This window comes from Halichoeres trimaculatus, unplaced genomic scaffold (genome assembly GCF_033239565.1).
Source record: "Halichoeres trimaculatus isolate MK-OKI-2021-1 unplaced genomic scaffold, fHalTri1.1 fHalTri1_scaffold_4, whole genome shotgun sequence".
NCBI classification, from domain to species: domain Eukaryota; kingdom Metazoa; phylum Chordata; class Actinopteri; order Labriformes; family Labridae; genus Halichoeres; species Halichoeres trimaculatus.
The window spans coordinates 5569938-5597352 of NW_027437182.1; the positions used below are offsets into that span (position 1 = coordinate 5569938).

The 27415-nt window shown below is 39.0% G+C and overlaps 1 protein-coding gene across 2 annotated transcripts; it reads left to right on the forward strand.

The window, feature by feature from the left end:
- The first annotated feature begins 1575 nt into the window (after positions 1-1575).
- dnai3 (dynein axonemal intermediate chain 3) lies at positions 1576-25641 on the forward strand. 2 transcript variants are annotated; one of them, XM_074667798.1, is made up of 20 exons: positions 1576-1755; positions 2198-2302; positions 4090-4218; positions 4330-4529; positions 4794-4910; positions 6237-6433; positions 6643-6752; positions 7391-7480; positions 9186-9266; positions 11719-11835; positions 14230-14303; positions 16720-16864; positions 16990-17089; positions 18663-18787; positions 20826-20886; positions 21127-21242; positions 21323-21533; positions 21703-21794; positions 21931-22047; positions 23969-25641. In XM_074667798.1, the coding sequence occupies exons 1-20, from the start codon at positions 1594-1596 to the stop codon at positions 24110-24112; spliced, it is 2493 nt and encodes an 830-aa protein (XP_074523899.1). In that variant the 5' UTR covers positions 1576-1593; the 3' UTR covers positions 24113-25641. The 2 variants fall into 2 exon arrangements, with proteins under 2 accessions (XP_074523899.1, XP_074523900.1); XM_074667799.1 differs by having other exon boundaries at positions 18666-18787.
- Positions 25642-27415: the final 1774 nt, after the last annotated feature.

A 27415-nucleotide genomic window follows, 5' to 3' on the forward strand; every position in this document is an offset into this window, starting at 1 on the left:
TTAACTCAGGGATCAGCATGATATGTCCCCTTTAAGATGGAAACTCTCCCTGATATTTTTAATGGATATCACTACAGGGATCATCTTTTTGTTGTCTCTCCATCCCTCTAGACATGTGTCATATGTTATCATATCAGCTGATAAATTCCTTTTAAGTTCTAACTTTGTGACTAGTGATCATTAATACGACAAAAATAACCCTACAAGGAGCTTACTGTGGTCTAGCACAAATACCTCACAGCAGCAGTGAAAATATGCAGCCTTGAGTGGATTATGCAACAGGAAAGAGGCCAGACAAATTTAAAATATCTCTGCATCGTACCCTACCAGTCACTTTAATCACATTCTTTAGGGTTATGGAACATTGCACATCACACTCTCTTTGTCTCTCAAGCAAATATTTCCCATGAACACAAATGCCATAGTTGACACATAACTGTGTGAAATGAAGGGTGTGAGTTTCCACTACAATGATTTGGCGCGAGGCCTAAGTGGTGTGAGTGGGGAAGGTTGACACACCCAACTGGGAAGTGGTTACTTAAGCTGTACTTAAGCATTCCCAGCGTCCCCTCAGCAACCTTGTGGAAAGACTTTGAAGAGAGAGACCACAAGCAGGATGAAAACTATCATTATGCAGAGCCCTGTTTACTGTAGTGCTCCCTGGACCGAGCCTGGCTTTATATACGGAGAACACTGCATAGATTGAGAAGAGACTTTGTTGTGGTGATAGTGCCGCGTTGCAGATTAATATAGAAACAATACAGGATGGATTTCTGTAACTGAGCTGCGTACGTCCAGGATTCATGCATTATTGATCAGTCAGTATAGCTGAGAATACAGCAGCATTCTGCGTCCGAGCCATCGAGAAGGATTGCGTTTCATCCTGTGATATTATGTGGTCCACCCTGCAGGGAGGGGCAGGTGTAGGATCAGAGGCGTTGTGTGTTTGATCCCAAAAGTAGGAGCAAAAATCTGTGTCAGAGTCCGCAGGCGATGATGACTTTAAGCCTGTGCATTGTGCAAATATCCCTCGACAGATATGGTTCAGGTTGAAAGTTGTGGTATCTCTACATTCCCATGTTTGTGCCTCATCATGTTTACGCCTCTGTTTTCATCACTGTTGTATTTGTTTATCTTTCTTTTGTTTGTTTTTAGCTTACCCGAAGAGTAGTTTATGTTTACATCCTGTTTTTCTATCCCGTAAAATGCAAATATCCTATATATATACCGCTCAAATTAGGGGAACAGAAAGGTCTCAAAGATCACCCACCATCAGTGTGGATGACATTCTTATACTGATGTAAGGCTGCCAGAAAATTCTGAGAGCGAATGCCCAATCAAACACACCTAGCTCCTTTAAAATTAGCATTTAAAATCTTTAAAAGTCATCCAAGTACAAACCAGTATTGCTCATATTGAGTGATTTATCTACACACCAACACTTCCCAAAACAGAATCCAATATTCCCTTTGTTTGCTCTCAAAGTCTCAAGTTTTAAAATCCAGATTTTGGACGTTAAGCTCTCTGCTTCCATCTTTCATTCTTTCTTTACTGTATTGATCTCTCCAAGATCACCCCGATGACATCTTCCCCATGGTACTGACATCAGCGACTCAGGAGCTCTTTGGCTGCCGTGCTGATGAGGACGTCACAGGGGAGAGCCCGTTCAAGCTCCTGAGAATAGACGACATCGTGCAGGACATCAAGACGAGGGCAGCAGTGTCCGATTTCAGCCCTGTGAAGCAGACCATTCGGGTGAGCTGATCTATTGTTAGACGTATCACTCAGTAAAGGTAACTGTGCTGTGGGAATGGAGCGGTAACCACTTTAACCTAGTTCCCCTCCTGTGTGTGAGCCAGGTTAAATAGACCATCACTCTGAATTTATGTTTTCAGTCCACTCCTACTACACCTCATTACTCTAATGAGACCAAAGATCTCCCTGAGGGACCTTTACAGACTCATCTGATCTTTGATGATGTGTCTGTGGTCGTCTGTCTTTCTCTGCTTTACTGAACCTCAAACCAGCGTGCTTCATATCTGAAATCCACATCTTACCTCAGCATTAACTCTGCCAGCCAAAGCACTTATGCACAAAGCTTTCTTGTGGCAGCTCAAATCGAATCAAGCACACCACATCAATTATTCTACAGAAACGCTATCATGAAATCGCTGTCATAAATTCTTTTATCTGACAGGACTATCCAGAGGATGAGATCTTACTGGTTTTTGACAGGGACTTCACCTACGGCCAGAGCTTCTACCTGGTTCTGACACCGGAAGCTAAGGAGAGGATCCTCAATGTGAGTTACCATCTGGTTTGTTGTGATACCAAGGTTCACACTTTGTTTTTACTAATATCCAGAATACTAGCTAGAGATTTACATTCTGTAACAAGTATGCAGTCTTTCTACAGTAATCAGGACAAATACAATTAAAAGAATAAGATAGAATAGAAAATACTTTATTTATCTCTAAAGGGAAATTCAGGAGTCACAGCAGCAATCAAGAAAACCAAAGTAAGAAAGTGTATAGAAAGTGCAAAAAGGTCCATAATAATAAAATAGATGATGACAGCTTGTCCATCATTGTCCAGTCAGCCAGTCTCCACCTCCACAGGGTCCAGGACTGAGCTTCTTCAGCAGTCTGTTCAGTCTCTGTCTCCTGGATCCTGTCTGCTCACAGCAGGTGAAGCTCTTCCAATGTGGCGCTGGTGTCTGGTGTTAGCTCTGTTAGCCATGTCTGTGAATAGCATGATGCTACTCTGCCTTCTGGTATTCCCTCTGTTGCTGGGTTAGCACGGCTAGCTCGTCCATCTTATTGGAGATAGATCTTACGTTCCCAATAGCGATGGATGGATCGATGTGGGGAAACATCAGGCCTTGCACCAGTTAGCATTGACATGCTACAGGCTGCTAACAGCTGATTTCACATGTTAACAATGCGGCCATTGTACATGTAGGATCACATGTAGGATCTCCAGACGAACACAGGAGAAAAAATATTAACTAAGTATCACTAAAGACAATTAAGTATCACTAAAGACAAAACCAGTTTGGTGTCCATGACCAACAAATGAGCCATACAAAGAAATGGTCCACTCCAAATGGAGAGATGACGAAAAAAAAAGATGAAAAAATGACAAAAAACAGACAAAGAAGAGAGCGCTGCCACAACAGGGTAGCACCTAGCAACATTAACTACGTCATAGATATCATATATGTTGTATCATATTATTGATATTATAAGACTACGGTGGACGATAGGTGTCAGTCAATTTGCAAAAGGCACATCATGAATACAAGAGCAAAAACATGAATGCAAACACCACAACACAACAGAAATAGGTGTAACAGAAGTTAATAAGGTAGGTATCCCAACAGACACAGAAAAGTTGCAAATTGATTTTCTTTTTTCAACTTAATCTGTGATGAGTAAAACTTTGTAGGGGTCTCGCCTTGTAATATCTGTTAAAGCACTTTTTTTTTTAATTTACTGGAATGATACGTCATCTTTAGCTTTATTAATCGAGAACGTTAGCATCAAAGCTATATTCATCATAGCTGATGTTAAAAAAGAAAACAATCATTAACTTACTTTTACAACTTTTCTGTGTCCATCAGGAAAACTGTCCTCTTAACTTTTCTTGTGACTGCACTTCCATTGTGTTGTAGCTTTTGTATTTGTGTTCTTGCCTCTGAGTTCGTGTGGTTGCTTTTGCAAATCCACTGACACCTACCAACCACTAGGATTGACCCTTAACCGTGAAAACATTTTCACCTATGCCAAAGCCATATTTTTTTTTTCAACATTTGATCAGTAAAGGGGTTTCACACTTTTAACTAACTTCTTTCCTTTATTAGTAGTAAACAACAAGGATTTTCTAATGAAGAGTAATGGCTACCAGCATCAAAAAGTGCATTTGCCTTCTCAGCTACTGTGTATATCTAAAAATAAAGGATAAATGAAACACGTTGCTTCTCTAAAGCTTCACATTTTGAAAGGTGTGAACTCAAGCTTATCTTCGTCTTTGAGAGAGTTGCATGTTCTTTTTGCTCTAAATCATTTTAATCCTCTGTTCGTGCTGCAGCCCCCGAAGCCTGAGACACCAGAAGAAATTGAAAATGATGTCAGTAAAACCCCAGAACCAAGACCATGGATATCTCAAGGCAGTGAGCAGGAAATCGAGAAAGAATCTATTACAGAGACCCCAGAAAAGGTACTGCAGTGTATGAATTACACATTCAAATATATCCAGATTGATCACACTTTTTACAGCCTCACTTGTGCTTTTATTGTACCTCCTAAATCTGTCTTTATTTGCCGTCAGCTGTGTTTCAAGTTCTCCAAAGTGAGGAGAACGTTTGGGGCAGCCGTCTGTTTTTCAGACCGCAGCTCTGCAGATGCTAAGGATGGTTTCCTACAGTGCCCTTCCTATAAAGACAGCAGATTCAGCATCAAACAGATGCAGAGGGACTGCGGGATGCTGGCTGTTCCCAGACTGCAGAGCAGCAGCACTCAAACACAGCGGTATGCCAGTAAATTAGTGCACAGAAATTGATTTGTTCTGTAGGTGGGGAGAGCACTTACAGGTTCGGCTAAGACCTGCCAGACTGCTGAGGTGATTTTACTTGTTTCAGAAAGATAAAAGATGTTTGTCACTTCACACACCATTAAATCTATTTCAATTTAAATCAATCAGATCGTCTAAATGTATTTTATATACACCTTATCAGATGAGCCCTCTACCAGATGTTATTGTTTCACTTCAGTTCATTTCTGTGGACTTTACAGGGGGGCTCAGAGAAATATCTCCACACAGTACGTGCCAAGGGAGCATAATGAGGAAGACAGAGAGACCATCCTTAACTCTAAGAGCCTGAAGAACTTTCTCAACTCAGTGACTCCCAGGTAAAAGTTTGAAAGTCATCCTAAAAATTAACGTAATCAACAAATTGTCTGCCAGCGATTTTCAGAGCATCTTGTTCTCTATGACTATGTAAAAAACAAAACTACCTATGAAGAGTGGACTTGCTTCTTTTATGTCTGTGTCCATTAGAAACAAAAAACAGACAAAACGTGTTTTCTTGGATCATGTTCATCCCGGGCGCTCCATCCTTTGATCCTCTCCATGATCTCCGTTGTCTTTTCTCATGATGGCGCCGCTCTTTCTTTCTGAACTACCACACATCCTCAGCATGAGCTGCCTGAACTTTACTGACTTGCAGCGTTTCGCTATGTCTCTGTCATCTCACATCTTCTCCTCATATCCATGCTGAGCTCTGGTCCAAAGAGTGCACTGCTCTCACCCACAGTAGATAGCGAGCAGGTTTTTGATTGGCAAGCTCCGGCAGACCCTGCCTCTAATAGACATCAATGGCAGTTAACACAGACATTTTAATATTGGCCAGTTGAAGAAAATGTGGGTTTACAAATCTTCTCTTCTACGTTTATTCTTTTGATTAGTCATGCTCTACAATTTTGTAACTCAAAGTGATAGTTAGTTCTCATTGTGTCGTGAAACGGGGCTACCTCCGCTGCAGAGCCACAGCTGGCTACGAGACGCTCGCCGCTTAGTGTATCAGTTCGCGCGCCAGATATAAACAAACGCAGGTAGTCTGCCAGGACGAAGAGACATGATGAGAACTAGAGCCTTATTTAGTGGTGTTTTTGTGTGAAAGTAACGTGCTGAAAATTCTCTAAATAAAGCATGAATGCAGACACATATCAGATTTTTTCGGTGGGAGTCCGTTTATTTGTGTTTTTGGTCAAGTAAAAAATAGCCCCGTCTGAGTGCAGAGGAAAGCGGCTGACGAGCAGGGAGGGGGTGTTTGGTGCGAGCGCCCTGGGCTTCTGCTGCACAAAAACACTGCTGTAGGGGTAATTTCTGCCCTAAACCTTGTGATAAGACCCAACTTGTTCCATCCCGGAGTATCACTTTAATATTGGCCAGTTGGAAAAAAGTGGATTTACAAATCTTTTCTTCTCTGTCTCTCTTTGATTAGTCCTGCACTACAGTTTTGTGATGTCCTAGAATTCATATTCTTGATTTGGACACCTTAAGTAGATATGAGATTAAAATGCAATTAATTAGATGAATTAATTAGATGAATTAATTAGATTAATTAATTAGATTAATTTATTTGTTTAATTCTTTTGATCCCCTGACAGCACTAGTTATAACCAGTAATGTACATCTGAAAAGACACTGTATTTTAGGTTTGTTATATTTTGCAGGGTTTTGCACGTCCTCCAGCAGGCAGAGATCATGAATGTCTTTATTGACGATTGGAGCACTCTGGGGTTAGCAGCTGAAGACGGCGACTGGGGTGGGCAGGTGTCTGAAGGTCTGATGCTTTTTAGATCCTTGGCAAACCAGAGCCACAGTAAGGACAAGAAAATCAGCTGCATGAAGTGGCATCCAACCATCCACGGTAAAATCTATCATCAAAAAACCCAATAACATTATTTTGGTCAGATTACTGATTCAGTCGTGTTTTTGAGACATTTAATTACCAATCAGATTAAGTTAATGTTGGTACAGATTTTTGTTTGTAAGTAAATACACATAAGGGAAGTTTTAATAACTGTGACTGTAATGAATTCATTTGATTGTCTGTCTCTTGTGTTTTTGATGTGCCAGGTGTGATTGCTGTGGCGCTGACAGAAAAAAAGGCGCAGCAGTTGAACGATTTTACTGTCAAACCTTCTTTTATTCTCTTCTATTGCCTCAAAGACCCCTTGAGTCCTCAGGTATGGAAATACACAGAATTGGTGGTATCGTCTTAAATTCATCTTTTCTCTCTTCCTGATAAATTCTCTGTGCTATTGTCCGATATTTGTTTGACACACTCTTAGACAAAGATTTGCCCAGGGCTGTCATTTCAGACCATTATTTGCTTTAGCAAAATTTGAGAGGCTCCATTGATTTGACCCATGCTCCCAATCAATGAAACTGAGCTGTTAGATCACTCAAAGTAATCTGAGTTCTGAATGACGTATGTGCTCTCCGCTGCGTGTGTCATACTTTGTTTCACTGTCAGCTGGAGCTATAATCAAAAGGCGAAGAATCTGTGACACTTTATACAAGGTAACCCAATGTTTTCTTTAGTACGGCGAAATCAGGGCTGTAGTTTGACTCTGCTGCTTATTTAAAAAACCAGAAGAGTCAAACATGTTGGTGGAAAATAACTTCTCTGTAATATCATCCTGCCCCTCTCAGATCTTTTCCCCCTCTGTGCCTGAAGGATTAAAATCTGCTGTTTGGTTTTGTGGATTAGAAGCTGAACTTAGTGTGGAGAGGCTGGAAAACATAAATATTCTGAAAGGGAATCAAATAACAGGGAAAGTCGACTTTGAAATATAATATTTCTCCTCTGTGTTGTTTGCAGTTGCTGCTGGAGTGCCCAGATGACATTTTTGCCTTTGAGTTCAGCCCGTCTGATCCAAATATTATCGTTGGCGGCTGCGTTAATGGCCAGGTGCTGCTCAGCTTTGCCACTGTTCTGGTTTTCCTAGCTGTTCTGTACAATGGCCAGTGGGTGTCAGATGATTTGCGAAAGCCACATCACAAAAGAAAATGAAAAACAGGAATGCAAAAGCAACAACACAAATGCAAATGCAAAAACAGGGAAGCAAAAGCTATAACACAAATGCAAAAGCAACAACAAAAATGAAAAAGAAACAGGAAACAACACAAATGCAAGAGCAAGAATATAAACCACAAAAGCTACAACACATATGCAAAAGCTACAACACAAATGCAAGAGCAAAAACAAAAATACAATATCTGCAAAACTGGCCAGACAGCTACAACATAAATTCAAAAGCTATTACACAAAAGCAAAAGCCACAACACATATGCAAGTGCAGAAGCACCAACGCAACAACTTCAACATGAATGCAAAAGCCACAAAAATTATGCAAAAGCATAAACAGGAATGCAAAAGCTATTACACAAATGCAGAAGCATCAACACAAATGCAAGTGCAAAAAAACAATTGCTTTAACTACTACATAAATGCAAAAGCTTTAACACAAATAAGAAAACTGCAACTCATATGCAAATAATACAACACAAATGCAAAGGCCACAACAGAAATGCAACTGCAAAAACACCAATGCAACAACTTCAACATGAATGCAAAAGCCACAAAACTGATGCAAAAGCAAAAGCAGGAATGCAAAAGCTATTACACAAATGCAAAAGCCACAACACGAATGCAAAGGCTACAACACAAATGCAAAAGCTACAACACAAATGCAATAGCTACAACACAAATGCAAAAGCCACAACACAAATGCAAAAGCTACAACACAAATGCAAAAGCCACAACACAAATGCAAAAGCCACAACACAAATGCAAAAGCCACAACACAAATGCAAAAGCCACAACACAAATGCAAAAGCCACAACACAAATGAAAAAGCTCCAACATAAAAGCAAAAGCCACAACAAGAAAGCAAGTGCAAAAACACAATTGCAAAAAATTACAAATAAATGCAAAAGCTACAACACAAATGCGAGTGCAAAAACACAATTGCAAAAACTTCCACTCAAATGCAGAAGCCAAAACATAAATGAAAACACTTTTGCACAAATGCAAAAGCTACAACACAAATGCAAAAGCCATAATACAAACGCAAACACCACAACTTGAATGCATAATCAACAAGATAGGTGAGGTACAGCCACAGCAGAAGTTAAAAAGGTAGTTTTCCTTACAGACACAAAAAAGTTGCAAAAATAAGTAATTTTTTTTTTTTTACTTTATCCATGATAAAAAAAAAGCTTTGAGGATGTCACCTTATTATTACCTTCATAGTACTTATATTTTCCCATTGACTGGAAAAATACTTCTAAAGCTAAATTTATCATAGCTGATCGTAAAAAAGAAAACAATCATTTACTTACTTTGACAACTTTACAGTGTCCTCTTAACTTCTCTTGTGGCTGCACTTCCAATCTGTTGTGGCTTTTGCATTCGTGTTGTTGGTTTTTGCAAATCGTCTGACACCTATCAGCCACCGTGGTTCTCAGTTAGTAGTTAAAATTTAAGACCATCATACAGTCTTTCATTTAGGTTTGTCAGATCTTTTTACTTTCTGTAAACATCCGGTCTTTGTGAGCATCTTAAACCCGGCTCAGTGTTGTTCTCCAGTTACTGATGCTGCTTTTTGTCTCAGGTTGTGTTGTGGGATATTTCCGCTCATGTCACACACCTACAGCCTGATGGCAAGAAGTCTTCTGTCAACACTGACATCTTGGTAAGTATCCTGTCTCTTATTTGAGTATGGTGTCCTGTATCTGCGCTGATGTATAACACGTGGTATCAGTTACTGCAGTTCTTAAGCTGAAAATGAGATCACCTCGGTTTATTCAAGTATGGGTCGTCAGTTTATCAAAGCAGGCAGCGTGTTTGCTGTAAACGACAGGTTGCACTCATCAGTGGAGCTGTATGACAGAGAGAGATGATGATACGTTGGATCCTGGCTTCTCTCCTATTCCTCACCCTTTCATTAGATGGGAATGCAGTGGCCTAATGGTCCTTTTCAAGCCAGCCACAGCTGCCAGAGCTAGTTCCATAAACATAGTAATGCCAGGAGTGAATCAAAGAGTGAGTTAAATTGTTACATGACCCTGCTGATACACACGAGCAGCCTATGAACACCACAGTCCAGCTGAAGTGATCTGACTGTGGAAAAAAAAACACATGAGTGGGTTCCTCCTTGGCCCAGGAGCATCAGGAACTAATGTTTTATAGCATACCAGCTCTATTGATATGGTGTTATGTAGAGTAATAAAGAAGAGGACATGAGGACAGAGGTAATGGTTCGTGAAAAAAGCCAGCACTCAGGTTTAAACTCACAACACAGCAGGAAGATTAAATGTACCGTAACCTGTAGAGACAACAAACACCAAATATTAAACCAGATCTGCTCCTTAAAGCTTGACCTCCACTGACATCCTCCACTCAGCTTCTGTGTCCACACAAACACATATCCCCCCTTTATTCAACCCTCATTGGCTTTGTGTTTTTATTGCCTCTACAGTGGAACAGATGTCTCCATCCCTGTCCTCACTTCCTCCTCTCCTGCTCTCCCCTCTCCGATGACCATTCCCTCCCTGTGTTCTCTGTCTTTCCTTGTTTGCTCTTCATTCCCCAGAGTCAACAGCATCAGCACACAGTTCCAGCTGTTACACACGCCCCCCTCCCATCTTCCACCCGATAACACACAAGCAAATCTAATCACTGCCGTGCCTTGTGTTTGTGCTGTAAACAATAGCGGTCGTATCAGTGAAAAGTCTTTATTTCCAAACAGCGTGGTACGAAAGCGGCTCTGAAACGACACCTGTTGCTCGCTTATCAGAGAGAGGAGAAGTGAAAAACTCCTGTTTATGATTTTTTTCAGTTCACACCTTTCAAATCAAACTGCAGCCGGTCTCAACAACCATCAGACCGACAAACCTCACTGCAAAAAACTAAAATCTTATCAAGTGTTTTGTCTTATTTTAAGTAAAAATTGTCTTATCATTCTCAATATGAGCCACATTTTATTAATCAGTCCAGAAAAATGTCTTGTTTCAAGTTATTTAAAGACAAAAATGAGGTCTGGATCATTTGTTACAAGTAAAAAAAATCTGCCAATGTAACAAGAAAAAAATTGCTCAAAAATTTGCCTGATTCTGGAATTATGTCTTAATAAAAGTAACTTTTATTAATTCACCAATTCAGACCTCATTTTTGTCTTTAAATAACTTGAAACAAGTCATTTTTCTGGACTATTTAGGTGAATGTGGCTCATATTAAGTTTAAAAAGACATTTTCTCCTGAAAACAAGACAAAATCACTTTATAAGATTTCAGTTTTTTGCAATGTGCCCTCGAACTTAGCACACAAAGATCTTATTCCAATGAAACAGGCTGTCAGAACCATAGACTTTAGAAAAATTGGATGTCCGCTTGTTCGGCTCAAAGTGAGGTCTCCACTAAAACTGCTCCCCCTGGTGGCTGGCTGCAGTATAAGTTCGAAAATCCATCTCCCCAGTCATTCCAGATGGGCTGTGGTCAAACTTCAAAAAATTAACTCACCTCGTAGAAATGTTTTGAAGATATAATTTGGCTGTCTTTCATTCAAGTCCTCTTTGTTCTGAAAAGTTTTGTTTTCATTAGTTATGGGAGGTTAAAAACAAGGTTTTACGTAAAGTTAAATGATGATTGACAGCTGCCGTTCTCGTGTATTTTTTCCGAGGATTCTAAAATATGTCGGGAGATAGAGCCAAGAAGTGATAACACTCTCGAAAGAAAAAATAATAATTAGTATTTTTGTCCCCAGTGCCACTCAGATTCTCCCAGAATCTCTCAGCGTCTCTACTGCGCAGACTCTGGCTGCAATTGCTACCAATGGCTGCGCCTGAGACGGCGGAATTTTGGCTTCAAAACTGTACAATGATAAAAGGTGGAGCCACGCTGTCCACTCTATATACAGTCTATGGTCAAAACATGCTCCAAGTGCAAGTTCCAACTGTACCAAATTAAATCTTGAACTTCTGGTCTTATTTTTGTGGTTGATGACACAGTTGTCGAGTTCGGTGTCACATATTAACACTGTAAGCGTGATTTGAATAACTCTGAATCCTCCTGATGAAGTCTTTGAATCCAGATTAAATTGTCAGAGCTCACTGTACACGCTATGTTTGATGTCTGATCTCCCACCAGGAACTCGGTGACAGCAAAGAAAAGACTCCTGTCGTGTGCTACTGTGCAGTTTCTTCCACAGAGAGCAGCCACAAAGCGCCAATTACTGATGTCCAGTGGCTGCCACCAACGTTTGAGGTATGTAGAGCCGAGGGGCAGAGGGGCTGGGAAGAGAAATAACTTAAGAACCAAACATGCACAGACCTCCACCAAGCATATTGTGATTATCACCAACACTTTAGTCCTACTTTAATGTTATACTCCCTTTCAGCAGACTGTCTGCTACAATTTGGTGTTAAGTGCAGGTTTGTACAATAATTTGTTTCCTGACAGTGTTGAAAATTATGATGACCCAGTACATATTTCATATTCTGGATCTTAGTATCCAGAATATGAATATGAATATTCTGGATCTTAGTATCCAGAATATTGCCGGGATCTGGATCGTACTTTTACATCTGTCAGAAATTATGGTGACCTTGTCTTGTATTGTTTTGCAAAGCAATCTGACCATTTGTCATGGAGTTATATACACATATGGTGAAAATGGCCTCTATCACACAATGATAAAGAATCCTTTAGAAAATTCCTGGATCCAGACCGTGATTTGGATCATCTCTAAAATTTAATCACTTCTTTCTTATCCCATTTTGAACATTTCCTGAAAATTTCTTCAAGATCCGTATGTTTGTTTTGACTTATGTTGCTCACAGACAAACAAACAAAAAGACAAACTTTTCCAAAAACATACCCTCCTTAGCTGAGGTAGTAACCTAGACCCTGATGAAGTGCCATTATTTCTCAACATTTTTTTTATTAAAGTGCAAATGGAATCCAATCAGTGTTTCAAAGTCTCAATAAAAAATGTATATCTTGATTAAAAAAAGCAATAGTCATCAGTTTTTTCCTGTGTTTTTTTAGCAAATGTAATGTAAATACTGAGGTACAATTTTCAACAAACCAGAGATAGCTACATTAAAATCTCAGCCGCCCAAAGTCATAATTCTATATTTTAACTAGTGCTGTCAGGCAATTAAAAAAAATCGAATTAATTACAGGATTTTAAATTAATTAATCTTATTAATCGCATTTAAATCTCATATCTGCTTTAGGTCCCCAAATAAAGAATCTGAATTCTAGGACATTCCAAAATTGTAGTGCATGGCTAATCAAATGAAAACACAAAGAGAATGTTTGTAAATCCACTTTTTTTCAACTGGCCGATAATAAAAATGTCTGGGTTCACTGCCATTGACCTCTTTGGAGGCAGGGTTTGGTGGAACTTGTCAATCAAAATCCTGCTCATTAACTACTGTGGGTGAGAGCGGTGTGCTCTTTGGATGAGAGCTCAGCATGGATATGAGGAGAAGATGTGAGATGACAGAGACATACAGCGAGACGCTGCAGGTCAGAAAAGTTCAGGCAGCTCACGCTCCAACTGAGGATGTTTTGCTGTAGTTCAGAGAGAAAGCTCAGCACCATTGTGAGAAAAGACGATGGAGATCATGGAGAGGATCAAAGGATGGAGCGCCCAAGATGAACATGATCAAAAAAAGTACATTTGTCTGGTTTTGGATCAAAATCAGGAAGAGAGACATTAACGACGAGAGTCCACTCTTCTTATATGGGTCTTGAAAGGTTGTTTAAGATGCTCTGAAAATGTCTGGCAGCCAATAAGTTAATTGTGTTAATATTTATAACGTATTAATTTGCGGTGTAATCAATCAATCAATTTACGCCTTAAAGTGACAGCCCTGATTTTAGCTCTTCTTTCTCGCTCAGATATCTTTCACACCCAGCATATATTTAGTTTTAGCCTAGCATAAATTATAGTTCAGGCAGAGACGGAGATGACACACACTGAGTGTGTGAGGAAAGGAATCTGAAGAATGAACAGGAAGGTATGGAGTAATACAGCTGGTGAAAATGATCTGGACAGCACATCAAGGTCAGGTTTCACTCCCAGGTGATAAGACGACTGAAGATAAGCACGCTATAACATTTGGTTTTAACTGTTCCCACTGTTTATTTTTTAATCCCTGTCTGTCCATTATTTACTGCACAGAGGGTGAAACAAATTTCACTACATTGACTTAAGTATGTTTTATTTAATGCATATGACAAATAAACTGAATTAAAATGAATCAACAATATTTACAGTGGCCAGTCTTTAACTCTGTGCAGGAACTGCAGTTATTACTGTAAAGGGTAATGCCAGCAGCCATAAACATAAAGAGGTATGGACTCATACAGATTGATTGGTGTAAACAAAATCAGCTCTTATGAAATTATCTTTACCATGAAGCAGTGAATACATTATAAGTCTGGTTTCCTAAGCGCTCTTTTTCCATATGCATACATCTGTGGTAAATCATGACACTCAACTGGATAAGTGAAGTAAGGCAATCATCAAAGTGGCCCACAGGAGCACATAAACCCTGCACACATCTTCCAGTCTATAACAACACTTGACCTGAATGACCTCTAAAGATTTTGTGTCCCTCTTTTCTCTTTTCTCTGTTTCTCTCATAGGTGACCAAGACGGGCGTTGCCGTGGAGAACAAGAACAACATTTCTGTTCAGGTTATCACCTGCTCTCCTGACGGGTAGGCACAGAGTGAGCTCGGTGGTTGATGTTTCTGTCTGTGCTGGGGTTTGTATTATGGTTAGCAATCTCTGTTTGACACAAACATCATTCGTCTCCATCTCTGTATATATTTTTTTTCTTTTTCATTTCTCTTTTCTTTATCAGTCTGTTAAATTCTGTAATATTAATCCTACTATACTACAAGAAAGTTGCAACCAAAGCAGTGCAAGTTCCTTTGTGACACTTAGTATCAAGCATCAGCTGGAGCAGCGAGGTCCTGCTTGAGTTTACATGATGAAAACAAAAACGGGATGACAGTAACACGCTGCCCTCGTACTGAACATAACGAAATGTTCCTGTGAGATATTTTGCAGCTAGCTCGACATCTTTTGTAACTCTCAGAGACAGATGTTATGAAGTTTACAGCCTTTCATGTGTGATCTTACACGATACATGCCGTTCTGTTAAACTGATTTCTCTCGGCATTTGTGGAGATATTTGACTTTCTGTGTTTTAACGCTCTAAGTTGTGTAACTTTCAGCTTAGGTACTAGATGATTTCTTTACTCAAAGCTGCAGATCTGTTAGAAATATTTCTACAATCCATTTGCAATTACAGTTTTTCTCAGTTGCTTTGGTTCATTTCTCGGATCAGAATTGGAATTCTGAAAACTACTTGTTCAATCTTCACATCATTGTGTCACTTGTGCAAATGCTTTGGGAAATCCATGCAAATGATTATGTACAATTCTCTGCTGTTTCCTACATTTTCATCTGCTTCTGTCATATTGATCAAAATGGATTATCATGGGTCTCTGTTGAATAGTCTCACCCCCCACAACGTTTAGTCGTGAGTTCATCACATACGTCTTTACATGAAAAAAAGTTTAAACTTCCTGAAAATTTCCAGAAACATTCCATGGGAAGTTAAGCTTAGGAAATTGGAAAAAAAAAATCTGATTTGTTTTTACTTTATGTCTTCTTAAAGTGGTGCCTTTAATGATCTTGAGCTGTGAGCATCATGCACAGTGCATGAAGGGAGTATTGCCTTAGTAGCCCTGCAGTCACAAAGTGCTGCTATGTTAACAAGGAGTAGCATAGATATTTAAGAGAAGTTGTATTAAAGTATTAAAGTTGTTTTAAAAATAAGTTTTAGCTAAAATCATGCTACAATATATGTACCCTAGCTATACCTAACCCTTAAAACCCTAAGGTTACCCAGCAGGGGGGCTTTGTGATCACACAGTTGACATAAAATAAAACACTTATCACGTATAAAGGCAGTCATATAGCACATCAGATTAAATAGGAGAAACTCAGCTTAAAATGCCACCACATCATACTTGAACCAAACTTTCTGTTCATTTTAGTAATACTGGAGTTGTTACTAGGGATACATGATATATCGGTATCAGAATCGGTATCAGCCAATATGTAAATGTGGGCTGATAGTTACTCATTAGCTGCCAGTCATTTTCAGAGCATCTTGAACTATCTTTCAAGATCCAAATAATCTTGTTTTCTCTGACTTTGTAAACACCAAAACTACCTAAGAAAAGTGGACTCTCTTCTTTTATGTCTCTCTTCCTGTTTTTTGATCAAAAAACAGACAAATGTGCTTTTTTCATCGTATTCATGTCAGGCGCTCCATCCTTTAATCCTCTCCATGATCTTTTCTCACAGTCGCACCGCTTGTTCTCTCTGAGCTACCTTGACACAACATCGCTGTTAAGATTGCCTTTTTTTTTTTTTTTTTTTTTTTACAAATATTAATACCAATATTGGTAAATATTGTTTATCAGCCATAGCAGCAATATTGATGTCGGATATTGGTATCAGCCAAAATTTTTATATTGGTGCATCCCTAGCTATTACTCTGAGCCACACTGCAAAAAAAGATCTTATCAAGTGTTTTTGTCCTTTTTTGAGTAAAAAATATCTTATTACACTTAATATGAGCCTCATTCAACTGATCACTCCAGAAAAAATGTCTTGTTTCCAGTTATTTAAAGACAAAAATGAGTTTTGAAATGGTTGTAACAAGTAAAAAAATCTGCCAATGGAACAAGAGGAATTTACTTGAAACTAGATTAATATATTACTACAAGTAAGTTTTAGAAACAAGAAATTTTTCTGGACTGGTCAGGTGAATGTGGCTCATATTAAGTATAAAAAGACATTTCTAATGAAAATGAAACAGTAACACTTGATAAGATTTCAGTTTTTGCAGTGCAGTGGCATAAATACCAATAGTGACCCCCCTGAACAAATTTCTTAAGTATTTACTGTATTATGACAACAGAAAAAAAAGACGACCAGGGCTTTAAGGATTAATCTCCTAATTGTAAATTCCCGTTTGTTCCTTTAAATTTCCATGTAAAGTTTCAGACTTTGAAAGCTCCTGGAGTTTTTCAACCCTTCTCTTCTCTCCCAAAGTGCTCTGATGTTCTGGGATGTGCGACCCACCAGACAGTGGAGCCTTTCAGCATCAGGCAAGAACCATGAGAAGTCCCAGACGACACCCGCCACTGTCCCCGTCACCTTCAAACACCTGGACCGCACATGGAAACCTCTGTTCAAGGTACTGTGGGGAACACGGTGCAAAAAAAACAAAAAACAAGGGCTCATTTAATGCTTGTTACTGTTCATTTGTCTGAGTTTTATCCTCGATTCTCAAACTTTGTCTCCTTCTCTGCCATGTGTCAGGTTTCTCTGCCAAAGATCGATACCAGCAAAGCAGTCGCTCCTTTGAAATTCAGCCTGGAACACTACACCTGTAATGATAATAATACAGGTGGGACCACAGGTGAGGGATTTTACCCCTGAGGCTGTCTGGCTTTGACTGTTTCTGTCTGCTGCACCGCTCTCAGGTTTTCTGAGCTTTAATCTGTAATAGTCAAACACAATCAGACTCCCAGAAATAATCACACATTATTATTGAAGGAGAAGGATATGTTGATATTTATTTTTTATTTCACAACATCAGACTGGAAACTAATCACTCCAAAGTGTGTCTGTGACTGCAGCTCCCTGATTAGCAGGATGCTGGGCTCCTTAATTCTTCTCTGGATGGTTGAGCACAGGGCAGGGTTCACTCAGCCCCTCGGGGACTCTCATTTTCTGTCTCCCTCTCCGCTCCTCGGGTTTCATAGCACTTTATTAAGTGATACTTCCAAAACAAGGCCCTCATAGTTGCAAAGCATTAGCTTTGCTGACTGTCAGCTCTTTGCAATATGCCGCACAGGCTCCTCGAAGGCCGGGGGATGATGGTGTGTGTCCTGGCTGGACAAGAAGAGGCCGGTCTTTGTGTGGCTGAAGGTCTGCCACCGTAAACACAGCTCTGGAGGCTGGAGGTGGTTGAATTAATATTCCCTCTAACTAAAGCAATAAATCTGCTGCTTTTCCCGAAGCCCCTGAGGCGGTTTGTTATTAAACTTTTAATGAATCCTTGTGTGATTAATACTTCAGCCACTGATGATGTTTCATGGTATTGATTGAGTCGGCTCTACCTGTCTCAGGGCTCTGCAGTCAGCCGTCTCCTGTGTGCCATCTACCAAGTCAGATGCAGGGTTGGGTTTCTATTAAAGACGGGGGCGCTGTAGAAAGTGGCACCTCATGATTTTCAGCACATTTTTGCTGGAAACGCCTCGAGAGGATTAAGCAGCAGAGTAAAATGCTGAAAGTGGAGCCGTATCGTCTGACTCGTATCGTTACACACATCTTAACCGGGGAAAGTGGATTTAGAAGATGTGTGATTGGGTAATCTGATCTGACCTTCAGGAGCTAATCTAACAGAGTGAAGCCGAGACCTGATTGGGAGCGGCCGGCTGATAAGGGGGTGTGAACAGACAGTCCTGTTCTGTCCCTGACAGACAGTTGGGCTTTTGTGATGGAAAAGGCCTCCTCCATCACGAACAGGCCTTCCTATCGCAACCCTCCCACCCTTCTCCCTTACTGTCCCCCTTCCTCTCACCTCCACCTCCTTTCTTTCCCCTCTCCTCTCTTATCCCCTCTGACCAGCCCATTCACCTCAGCTGTACTCCTCCCCACCCGTCCCTTTCTTTTGTCCTTCTGTCGCCTGGTTCATGGTCAGATTACAGAGCAGGCTGCACATATGTCACTTTCCTTCTCTCTTAGTTTTTCCCAACATAAAAAGTTCATGTTTTCACTGCTGTTCCCCGTTTATTGTGAAGTTTTTGGAACAAAATGAATGTTTTATTGGATTGGACTGGACATTCAGATAACAATTCCCTGAAGAGATTTCTTTTATTTATAGTCCACAGTTTTGTCTCAGATTACAGAAACTCTACTCTTGTTTTGACTGGCTCTAACATGGTTGAACTTTTGACCCTAAACTCTTCTTTTCTGTTTCCCCAAAGAAGACAACCATGAAAACGGTGATAGCTCAGAGGTCATCCCAGACTACAGCCAGCTCCGAGCGCCTTCAGCTAAAACACTAACTCCTCTGGACGACGTCAACACCAGGCTCTATATAGGAACAGAGGTGAAAATTCAAATGAATGTGTTTCATTCAACCACAAGATGACTTTGTAGGAAGATTGAACCACTTTGTAGCACAATAATAAACTAGAAAAGCACTCAGAGAGCGCAGACCTCCACCAAGCATATTATGATTGTCGCCAACACTTTAGTCCGACTTTAATGTTATACTCTCTTTCAGCAGACTGTCTGCTACAATTTGGTGTTAGTTGTAGGTTTGTATGATAATTTGTTTCTCGACAGTGTTGAAAATTATGATGATCCAGTACATATGTCATATTCCAGATCTTAGTATCCAGAATATTGCCAGGATCTGGATCGTACTTTTACATCTGTCAGAAATTATGGTGACCTTGTCTTGTTTTGTTTTGCAAAACAATTTGACCATTTATGGTGGAGTTATATACACATATGGTGAAAACTTCCTTATCTCACAATGATAAAGAATCCTTTAAAAAAGTCCTGGATCCAGACCTTGATCCAGATCACCTCCAAAATTTAATCACTTCTTTCTTATCCCATTTTGAACATCCTGAAAATGTCATCAAGATCCGTTTGTTACTTTTTGAGTTATGTTGTTCACAGACAAACAAACCTAAAAACATAACCTCCTTAGCAGAGGTAAAAGAAAAAAATCAAATTTATGGAAAAAAAATGAATGATAGATATGCACCCATTTTTTTCTAAATGAGACTGAAACTTTTTGTCATATGTCCTGGATTACAAAAATAGGTATCATCTTTAAAAAAATTTTCCCAACCAATGTGCGACCTCACTCGTACTACCCCCATATTTTTTTAGTCTCAAAGTCAAACTCTGCAAGATTTTTTTGCCACTGTCAGCAGGAAATGGTTAATCTACACTATATATAGTTTATGCAGAGTAATTTAGTTTTTTTTTTTTAAATCAAAATCTTTTTATTGAAATTTTCCACAGAACAAAATAATTGCACGGTCCGAAAGTATTAGAAAGAGAGGTAGCACTTTAGTATTTATTTGAAACTATTTTAAAAATGCTTTGAGGAGGATCTGTTTTAATTGGCCACCGACTGGCCCAGAGTCTGTCTCACACTGTCTTAGATTACTTTTAGTGAGGGGTGTGTTTGTTTTAAGTAGACATCTTTTTATTGGATACAACAGGGATTGTAAAATATGTTTGGTGGGAGAACGAATAAGATATTAGTACGTAAAAAGGTTATGGACTTTTTTTTTCTCAAAATTCTGTGAGTTCTGTGAGAGAAGTCAGAATTCTGACTTTTTTATCACGTTATTTAACCAGAATTCTGACTTTTTCATCACGTTAATTGACCAGAATTCTGACTTTTTTATCACGTTATTTAACCAGAATTCTGACTTTTTTATCACGTTATTTAACCAGAATTCTGACTTTTTTATCACGTTATTTAACCAGAATTCTGACTTTTTTATCACATTATTTAACCAGAATTCTGACTTTTTTATCACGTTATTTAACCAGAATTATGACTTTTTTCCCAGAAATCTAAGATTTATGTCAGAACTCTAATTTTCGAAGAAAAAAGTCAGAACTCTGATTTTACTCTAAATAAAAGAAAGGTTTGAAAAAAAAAATGAACTTTTTGTTGTGGCCCTCATCCTCATTTGTAGATTAGACTAATGAAAGAAAAGTTACGTAGCTCTACAGTTTGAAACGTGACAACAAGCAAACGTTGTAGCAGTAAGCTATATGTAGTGCTATCGGCAGCACGGTGCTCCGACGTATCTGCAGGCTAACATGACAACAAGTAAACACTGTCAGTTTGTAAGTAGTTTCGTAGCTGTCTGTATTTAGCGCAGCAGGCGTGGTGTTGTCATAGAGACCTAGACATGCAGTCAATTAATCAGATCCTGCTCAACCTGATCTGGAAGCTAAGAAGTAGCATTTTGAAATAACCTGTAACCAGTAATATTGGCGCTGATAATCTCATTTTAAAGTGTGGATTATGATCAGGTAGATATCTAGAAGGGAGACTTTGAGACTTTTCCTCACAGCCCCTTTAATAATGAATGTATTTTTACTGCCAGGACGGGGAGATCGTTTACATGGACTGGAAACAAGAAAAAGAAGACTCTGGGAGTCAGCACAGTGAGTACTCTGGTTACTATTTCCACAAAGAGTTTAATAAAAACAAACCATGTCGATGTAATTGTTTTATTCCAAAATATTGGTTTACTGAGCAGTAACAGTGTTTTCTTTGGCAGCCATGTTGCTACTGTTATTAACCTTCTAATGACCGAGCTGTGAGGATAAACTGTCCTTGGTGTGCATTTCCTGTTCCTGGGCGATAACAGTTGACCTTTACTTCCTGTCTCTCTTCTCCACCAGCTGCCAAGTCTGTCCATCACTGGTTTGTGAACACCGTAGAGCGCTCACCTTTCTTCAAAGACATCATCCTGACAGTAGGAAGCTGGAACTTTGCTATCTGGAAGGAGGGAGTCACGGTAACGACGTCTGTGGCAGTTTACACCAGATTAGATAACCCAATGATGATATTTGACTTCATGCAATCTCCAACTTCCAGGATGGTCCCATTATGGTGTCCCCGTTCTCTGAGTCAGAGTACACTGTGGGATGCTGGTCCCTGTCCAGACCTGCTGTTTTCTTCATTGGGAAAAGGGACGGCAGCACTGAGGTGTGGAACCTGTTGGAGAAGACGGATGAGCCTGTGGAGGTGACCACACACGTCACTAGAGCCAGGATGACCTGCATCAAGCCTTGGAGCGACACCACGAGTGAGTTCTTGGCCTCATGGCTGCAAACTTTTGTCTTTTAATTTTTCTTCATCCCATTTTAATAATCTGTGTATGCAATAAAACATTTTTAGACATCTGCAGCCCTGTTCAAAAGTTTCTATAGTCATAAAGTTCAAGCTGTTTTGTTTTGTTATGTTTTCTTAAAAAGCCAAGCAGCACTTCCTGGCTGTGAGCGACGACCTCGCCATGGTCCATATTCTCAGAATCCCAAAGACCCTCTACCATCCTTCCAGGAAAGAGGTGAGACCGTCCAAACTGGTAAAGCATGCCTGCATGTGTGTTGTTCCACTGCTAGCCTTCAATTTAATGTGAAAACAGTAGTAGTACAGTTGTAGTAGTTGAATCTGCTAATTTTCTCTTGTGATTGTTTCTACAGATCCCAAATCTGAGGAAATACTTTGAGTTGGAGGAAAACTTGTTAAAGGATAGTTCTAAGAGGGAGGAGCTGTGGATAAAAGAGAAGAAGGAAGTTGATGAGCTGAAGAAAAAGACGGTGAGTGTCAGATTCTGACCTGAAGAGGACTGAGCTGAGCTCTGTGAGGTCTTTGCTCTGTCTCCTTCTTCTCTTTCTAAACTGTATTCACATGATTTGATCGTAGTAAGGAGGAAGTATTATTATTGAAAGCCACTGCCTGTCAATGTGTTTGCTAACAGTTGAAGCTACTTCTGTTGGTGGCTGCTGGGTTATGGTTAAAAACATAGACTGAAAAAAAAATGGACATCATCTTGCTTGACTCTAAGTGAGGTTGCCACAAAAACTGCTCCCCCTGGTGGCTGGCTGTACTGTAGGTCAAAAAATTCATCTCCCCAGTCATTCCAGATGGGCTTTGGTCAAACTTAAAAAAAATCAATACACCTCACAGAAATGTTTCAATTGTAGTGGTGATTTGAAGATATTATTTGGCTGCCTTGTATTAAAGTCCTTAAAGTTCCTTAAAGTTTTCATTTCCATTAGTCATAGGGGGTTAAAAAACTAGGCCTAATGTCATGTTGACCAATGATTGACAGCTGCTGTTCTTGTGCATTTTTTTCGGGGATTGTAAAATATGTTTAGTGGGAGAGCCAAGAAGGGATTAGTACGTAAAAGGGTCATGGCCTCTGACTTTTTTTTTCCTCAAAATTCTGTGAGTTCTGTGAGGGAAGTCAGAATTCTGAACTTAGCATCAGAATTCTGACTTTTTAAATCATTTTATCTAACCAGAATTATGACTTTTTTTATTACTTTATTTATCCAGAATTCTGTTTTTTTTTTTTTACTTTATCTGACCGGAATTCTGACTTTTTTATCTCCTTTTTTTTACCAGAATTCTGACTTTTTTTCACTTTATTTAACCAGAATTCTGACTTTTTTTATCACTTTATTTAACCAGAATTCTGACTTTTTTTATTTCTAAATTTAACCAGAATTCTGACTTTTTTATCACTTTATTTAACCAGAATTCTGACTTTTTTTATTTCTAAATTTAACCAGAATTCTGACTTTTTTTCACTTTATTTAACCAGAAGTCTGACTTTTTTTATCACTTTATTTAACCAGAATTCTGACTTTTTTTATTTCTAAATTTAACCAGAATTCTGACTTTTTTATCACTTTATTTAACCAGAATTCTGACTTTTTTTTATCACTTTATTTAACCAGAATTCTGACTTTTTTATCACTTTATTTAACCAGAATTCCGACTTTTTTTTATCACTTTATTTAACCAGAATTCTGATTTTTTTATCACTTTATTTAACCAGAATTCCGACTTTTTTATTACTAAATTTAACCAGAATTCTGACCTTTTTATCTCTTATTTAACCAGAATTCTGACTTTTTTATCACTTTATTTAACCAGAATTCTGACCTTTTTATCTCCTAATTTAACCAGAATTCTGACTTTCTTTTATCACTTCATTTAACCAGAATTCCGACTTTTTTTATCACTTTATTTAACCAGAATTCTGACTTTTTTATTACTAAATTTAACCAGAATTCTGACTTCTTTATTACTAAATTTAACCAGAATTCTGACTTTTTCCCAGAAATCTAAGATTTTTGTCAGAACTCTAATTTCGATGAAAAAAGTCAGAACTCTGACTTGACTGAAAAAAAAAACTAATGAAAGAAAAAAGGAAAAAAGGAAAAAAAAATAAAGTGTCTTATAGCCTCTACTACGCAGACTCTGGCTTCACAAGGAGACAGGGGTATTCTGGCTTTACACCTGTACAATGGTTAAAGATGGAGCCACGCTGTCCACACTTTAAACAGTCTATGGTTAAAAATGGCGATACATTTTGATATAGATATCTTTTTCTGGCTACTTTTATCATTTAAATTTTTTTCCCACGTGAGCTCAGTGTTCTTTTCCATTAGCTGCAATCACGTTTGCCATTTCTTTTATTTTTCCTTTTCGTCACCTTTTTGTCATCAGGAGCCAGACAAGCCGGAGAAAAACGTAGAGGAGGAGGATGAGGAGCTCCAGGCCTCCACGAAGCTAATGAAAGAATGGCTGACACTGGAGGAAAACATCCAAAAGAGCTTTGGACTCTGGGAAGCTCCTGCTGAAACACAGTGACTGATTCACTGCACACAACCTTCATAAAGTTTAGCAACTATTCCACAAAAAGAAAGATGGTAACAATAAATTATTAAACAATATGAAAAATTCACATTTTCAGATTATTAAACTCAGGTGTGAAATTGAGTAAACACTCCTGTAAATTGGCCACGCTATAATCATTCAAATCATTTAAAGGGTTTGAGCTGCAGGGATAGTGATGTGTTTTTTTTTCCCCATCTACTCGTCTGAGATCTAATTACCGGGCGATGCCATCCATTAGTGCCCTCTTCATCACAGCTCCCTGAGGATCCCCCCGTGGAATATCAATGATCTGACCTTGGCAGGATGAAATTTTAAACCTCTTTAATTTCATGATGTGCATCATCAGGTGAAAGCTCCTCTTGTTTAGATTCACGTCCTGTGTAATGAGGATTTAAAGATATTTCACTGAGGAGACATTTAAAGGGCTGGTTTTTGATTGATGGAGGAAAGAGTGTTCACATTTTCTGAGTCATTCTGAAGCTTTTAATAATTTAGCAGCAGGAAAATATGCGACTGGAGCTGCACATATCAAGGTTTCCACATAAGCCACGAGTCAGATGTCTTAAACAGAGAAACTGTGCCACACTTCAGGCGTACAGGCCGTTTACTGTGACTTCACCTGCTTTAATGGCCTCCATACGTTGCCGACAGAAACAGAGGAGCAGTGAAGAGCTGTCTACACCCTCAAGTTGCCCCAAAGCTGAAATTTCTTTTGCCAGGAAAAGGTTTTTAAACTCTGAATTTCATTAGTTTCGCTCCTTCACAGGAATAAGTTAAAGAGGCCTCAAAGTTCTGGGTCTACCTCAGGTCAAGAGCAGCTCGGGAGGCCTTTAGTCACAGCTGACAGCCGGTGTCCTGCTAGAAAAGAGGCTGCAGGGACAGAGGGAGGAGGAGGGGGCACTGCAGAGAACAGGGGCAGCTGTCGATGGCCAGGTTTTCACACTGTGCTCGAGGAGTGAGGTCAGGAAAGAGATGAGGAATGGAAAAACAAATGGTTTAAAGCTGGGTTTTGAGAGATAAATAGAAGGTTGCAAGAGATGGAAAACAAGAGAAGGTGAGCTGACTTCACTCTGGCCGTGACTCCTCCACATGGACGGTGGAAGGTGGGGGTGGGAGGGGGATGAAGAATAGGCTGACGTGAGGGTGCACAGAGGCAGGCGTCCATATGGCCCCCGAGGCACCAACAAGGCCTGGGTGACAAAAGGGGCCTCAGCTCTCTGGCTGTCCCCTCCTTTGACCCCTCTGAGGATTCTGTTCTGCAGGAGTCCCTCTTTCTCCTCAAGGAGCCTCTCACTTTCTCCAAGGCCAGCTTAGGAATGTGGCTTCTGGAGACCAACACACACACTCACACACACACACACACACACACACACACAAGGAGGCTCCTCGTCCTCTCTGGTTGGTCATGATTGTATTAGCTGATGCAAAAGAAAGTTAAGCAGTTGATTTTTCTTGGATTCAACATTAACACTCATGACCAGGAGCCTGCAATCTTTACTTTCATAAAAGCCATTTTCCCTCAGCTCACCTGGATTAAAGTCATTCAGGAGCCACAAAATCTACTTTAACTTCACAACAAAGACAAAAAAAGTATAAAACTCTACACACTATAAAAATATGGTGAATAATTATCATAACAAGAAGGATTTTTTTGTGTTCATAAAATTGTACATGTGATGTCTTCGTTTTGTATTTTCAATAAATTTGCAAAGATTTTTTTTTTAATTGAAAAATCCATAATTTTATGTTTCATAAGTTTGCAAAATTTTTAAAAATTTCAATAAATTGCAGAATTATTCAAACATTTTAAAATTTCAAATATTTGAGATTTAAAAAAAAAATGAAATCCAAAAAAAAAAGTTAAAAAAAAATAAATAAAATAAAATTGAAATTTCTAAAATTTGTCAAAATTTCATGAATTTGCAAAAAAGAATGTAATTTCAAAAATTGGGAAGAATTCTAAAAATTTGCAATTAAAAAAAAGGATTTTTTAAAAATTTTCAGAAAACTCAAAACATTTTGAAATTTGAAAAAAAAATGAAAATTCTAAAAAAAAAAAGTTTTTTTTTTATTTGAAAAAAATTCAAAACAAACAACAAACAACAAAATTTTAACACATGATTTCTTTTAGTGTCATTGTCTTAAACCATTGATACCCTCTGAATGAAAAAAAAATATTCTTTATTTCAAGAATTTTTTTTAAAGCTATAAGGAGCCACTGCAAAGGAGTCAAAGAGTTGCATGAGGCTCCAGAGCCGCAGGTTGAAGACCTTTTTGCTCATAACATTTAAAGTTTTGGAGGTCAGTAGTCGAGGCTGATGGCAGTCCTGTCATGAGTCTGCTTTCTTTCAGGGTTTCTCTATCATTCCTCCATCACTCATCTTCTTCTGCCTTAAAGCTTCACTGATGAGAGTAGATTTAGTCCAAGCGTTTTCATCCTCTTAGGCTCAAAATGCAGGATTTGTACCTGCTTACCACAGGTGGTGTTTGGCTTCATTTGTGCACTAAAAAGAGGGGTCCAGCTGCAGACCTACACTCTCAGGCCCTGTTTACATAACAACGTTTTATCCACTGTGAAAACACAGTGAAAAATACTGAGTGACGCTGTAGCAACTATGCCAGGCCTGTAGTTGGCGCTATAACTGTCTTGTCCAGAAACCGCTTTTGGTAGATCTCCACTGAAGTAGTGCTGTTTACACGGCAATGGTGTCGGCAGCATTTCAGAAAAATTCTCCTCTGGAGGCCGTTCACAAAAGTTTTCATTTTAGGTCGGCTAAAACGCTGTTTCCGTGTCAATGCACGGCCGAAATGCAACAATACTTTTGCGTTTCACCTTAACTGCCCCTCATTCGACTCTTGGAGGCTCCACTCTGAGACCCCCTCCACTGTCAGAAGGAAGTGATGTAAGGATGTGAAGTTAAACATAAAATTTTAAAAACAACGACAAACAAACAAAAAAGATGAGGGCATTTTACTGTGTACAAAATTAGTTTACGGTTAAATAAAAAAGGTTATTGACTGAAGTAGGCTATCAAGTGTCATGAAGTGGTAAAGCAATAACTTGAGCCATGGAAGTTTTATTTTATGTTTCCTGTTGGAAAAATGTGTCTGTTAGTACTTTGACATTTAGAGTTTTGAGTATTGAGACTAACTGTGATATCTTTCTGGGATAAAAGTTGAAATTCTGGCTTAAAACCAAAGTTATATCATTATATGGTGACTGCTAGCATATAAATGCGATTTCCTATATACCTTAGCATCAAGCTAGCACTGTTT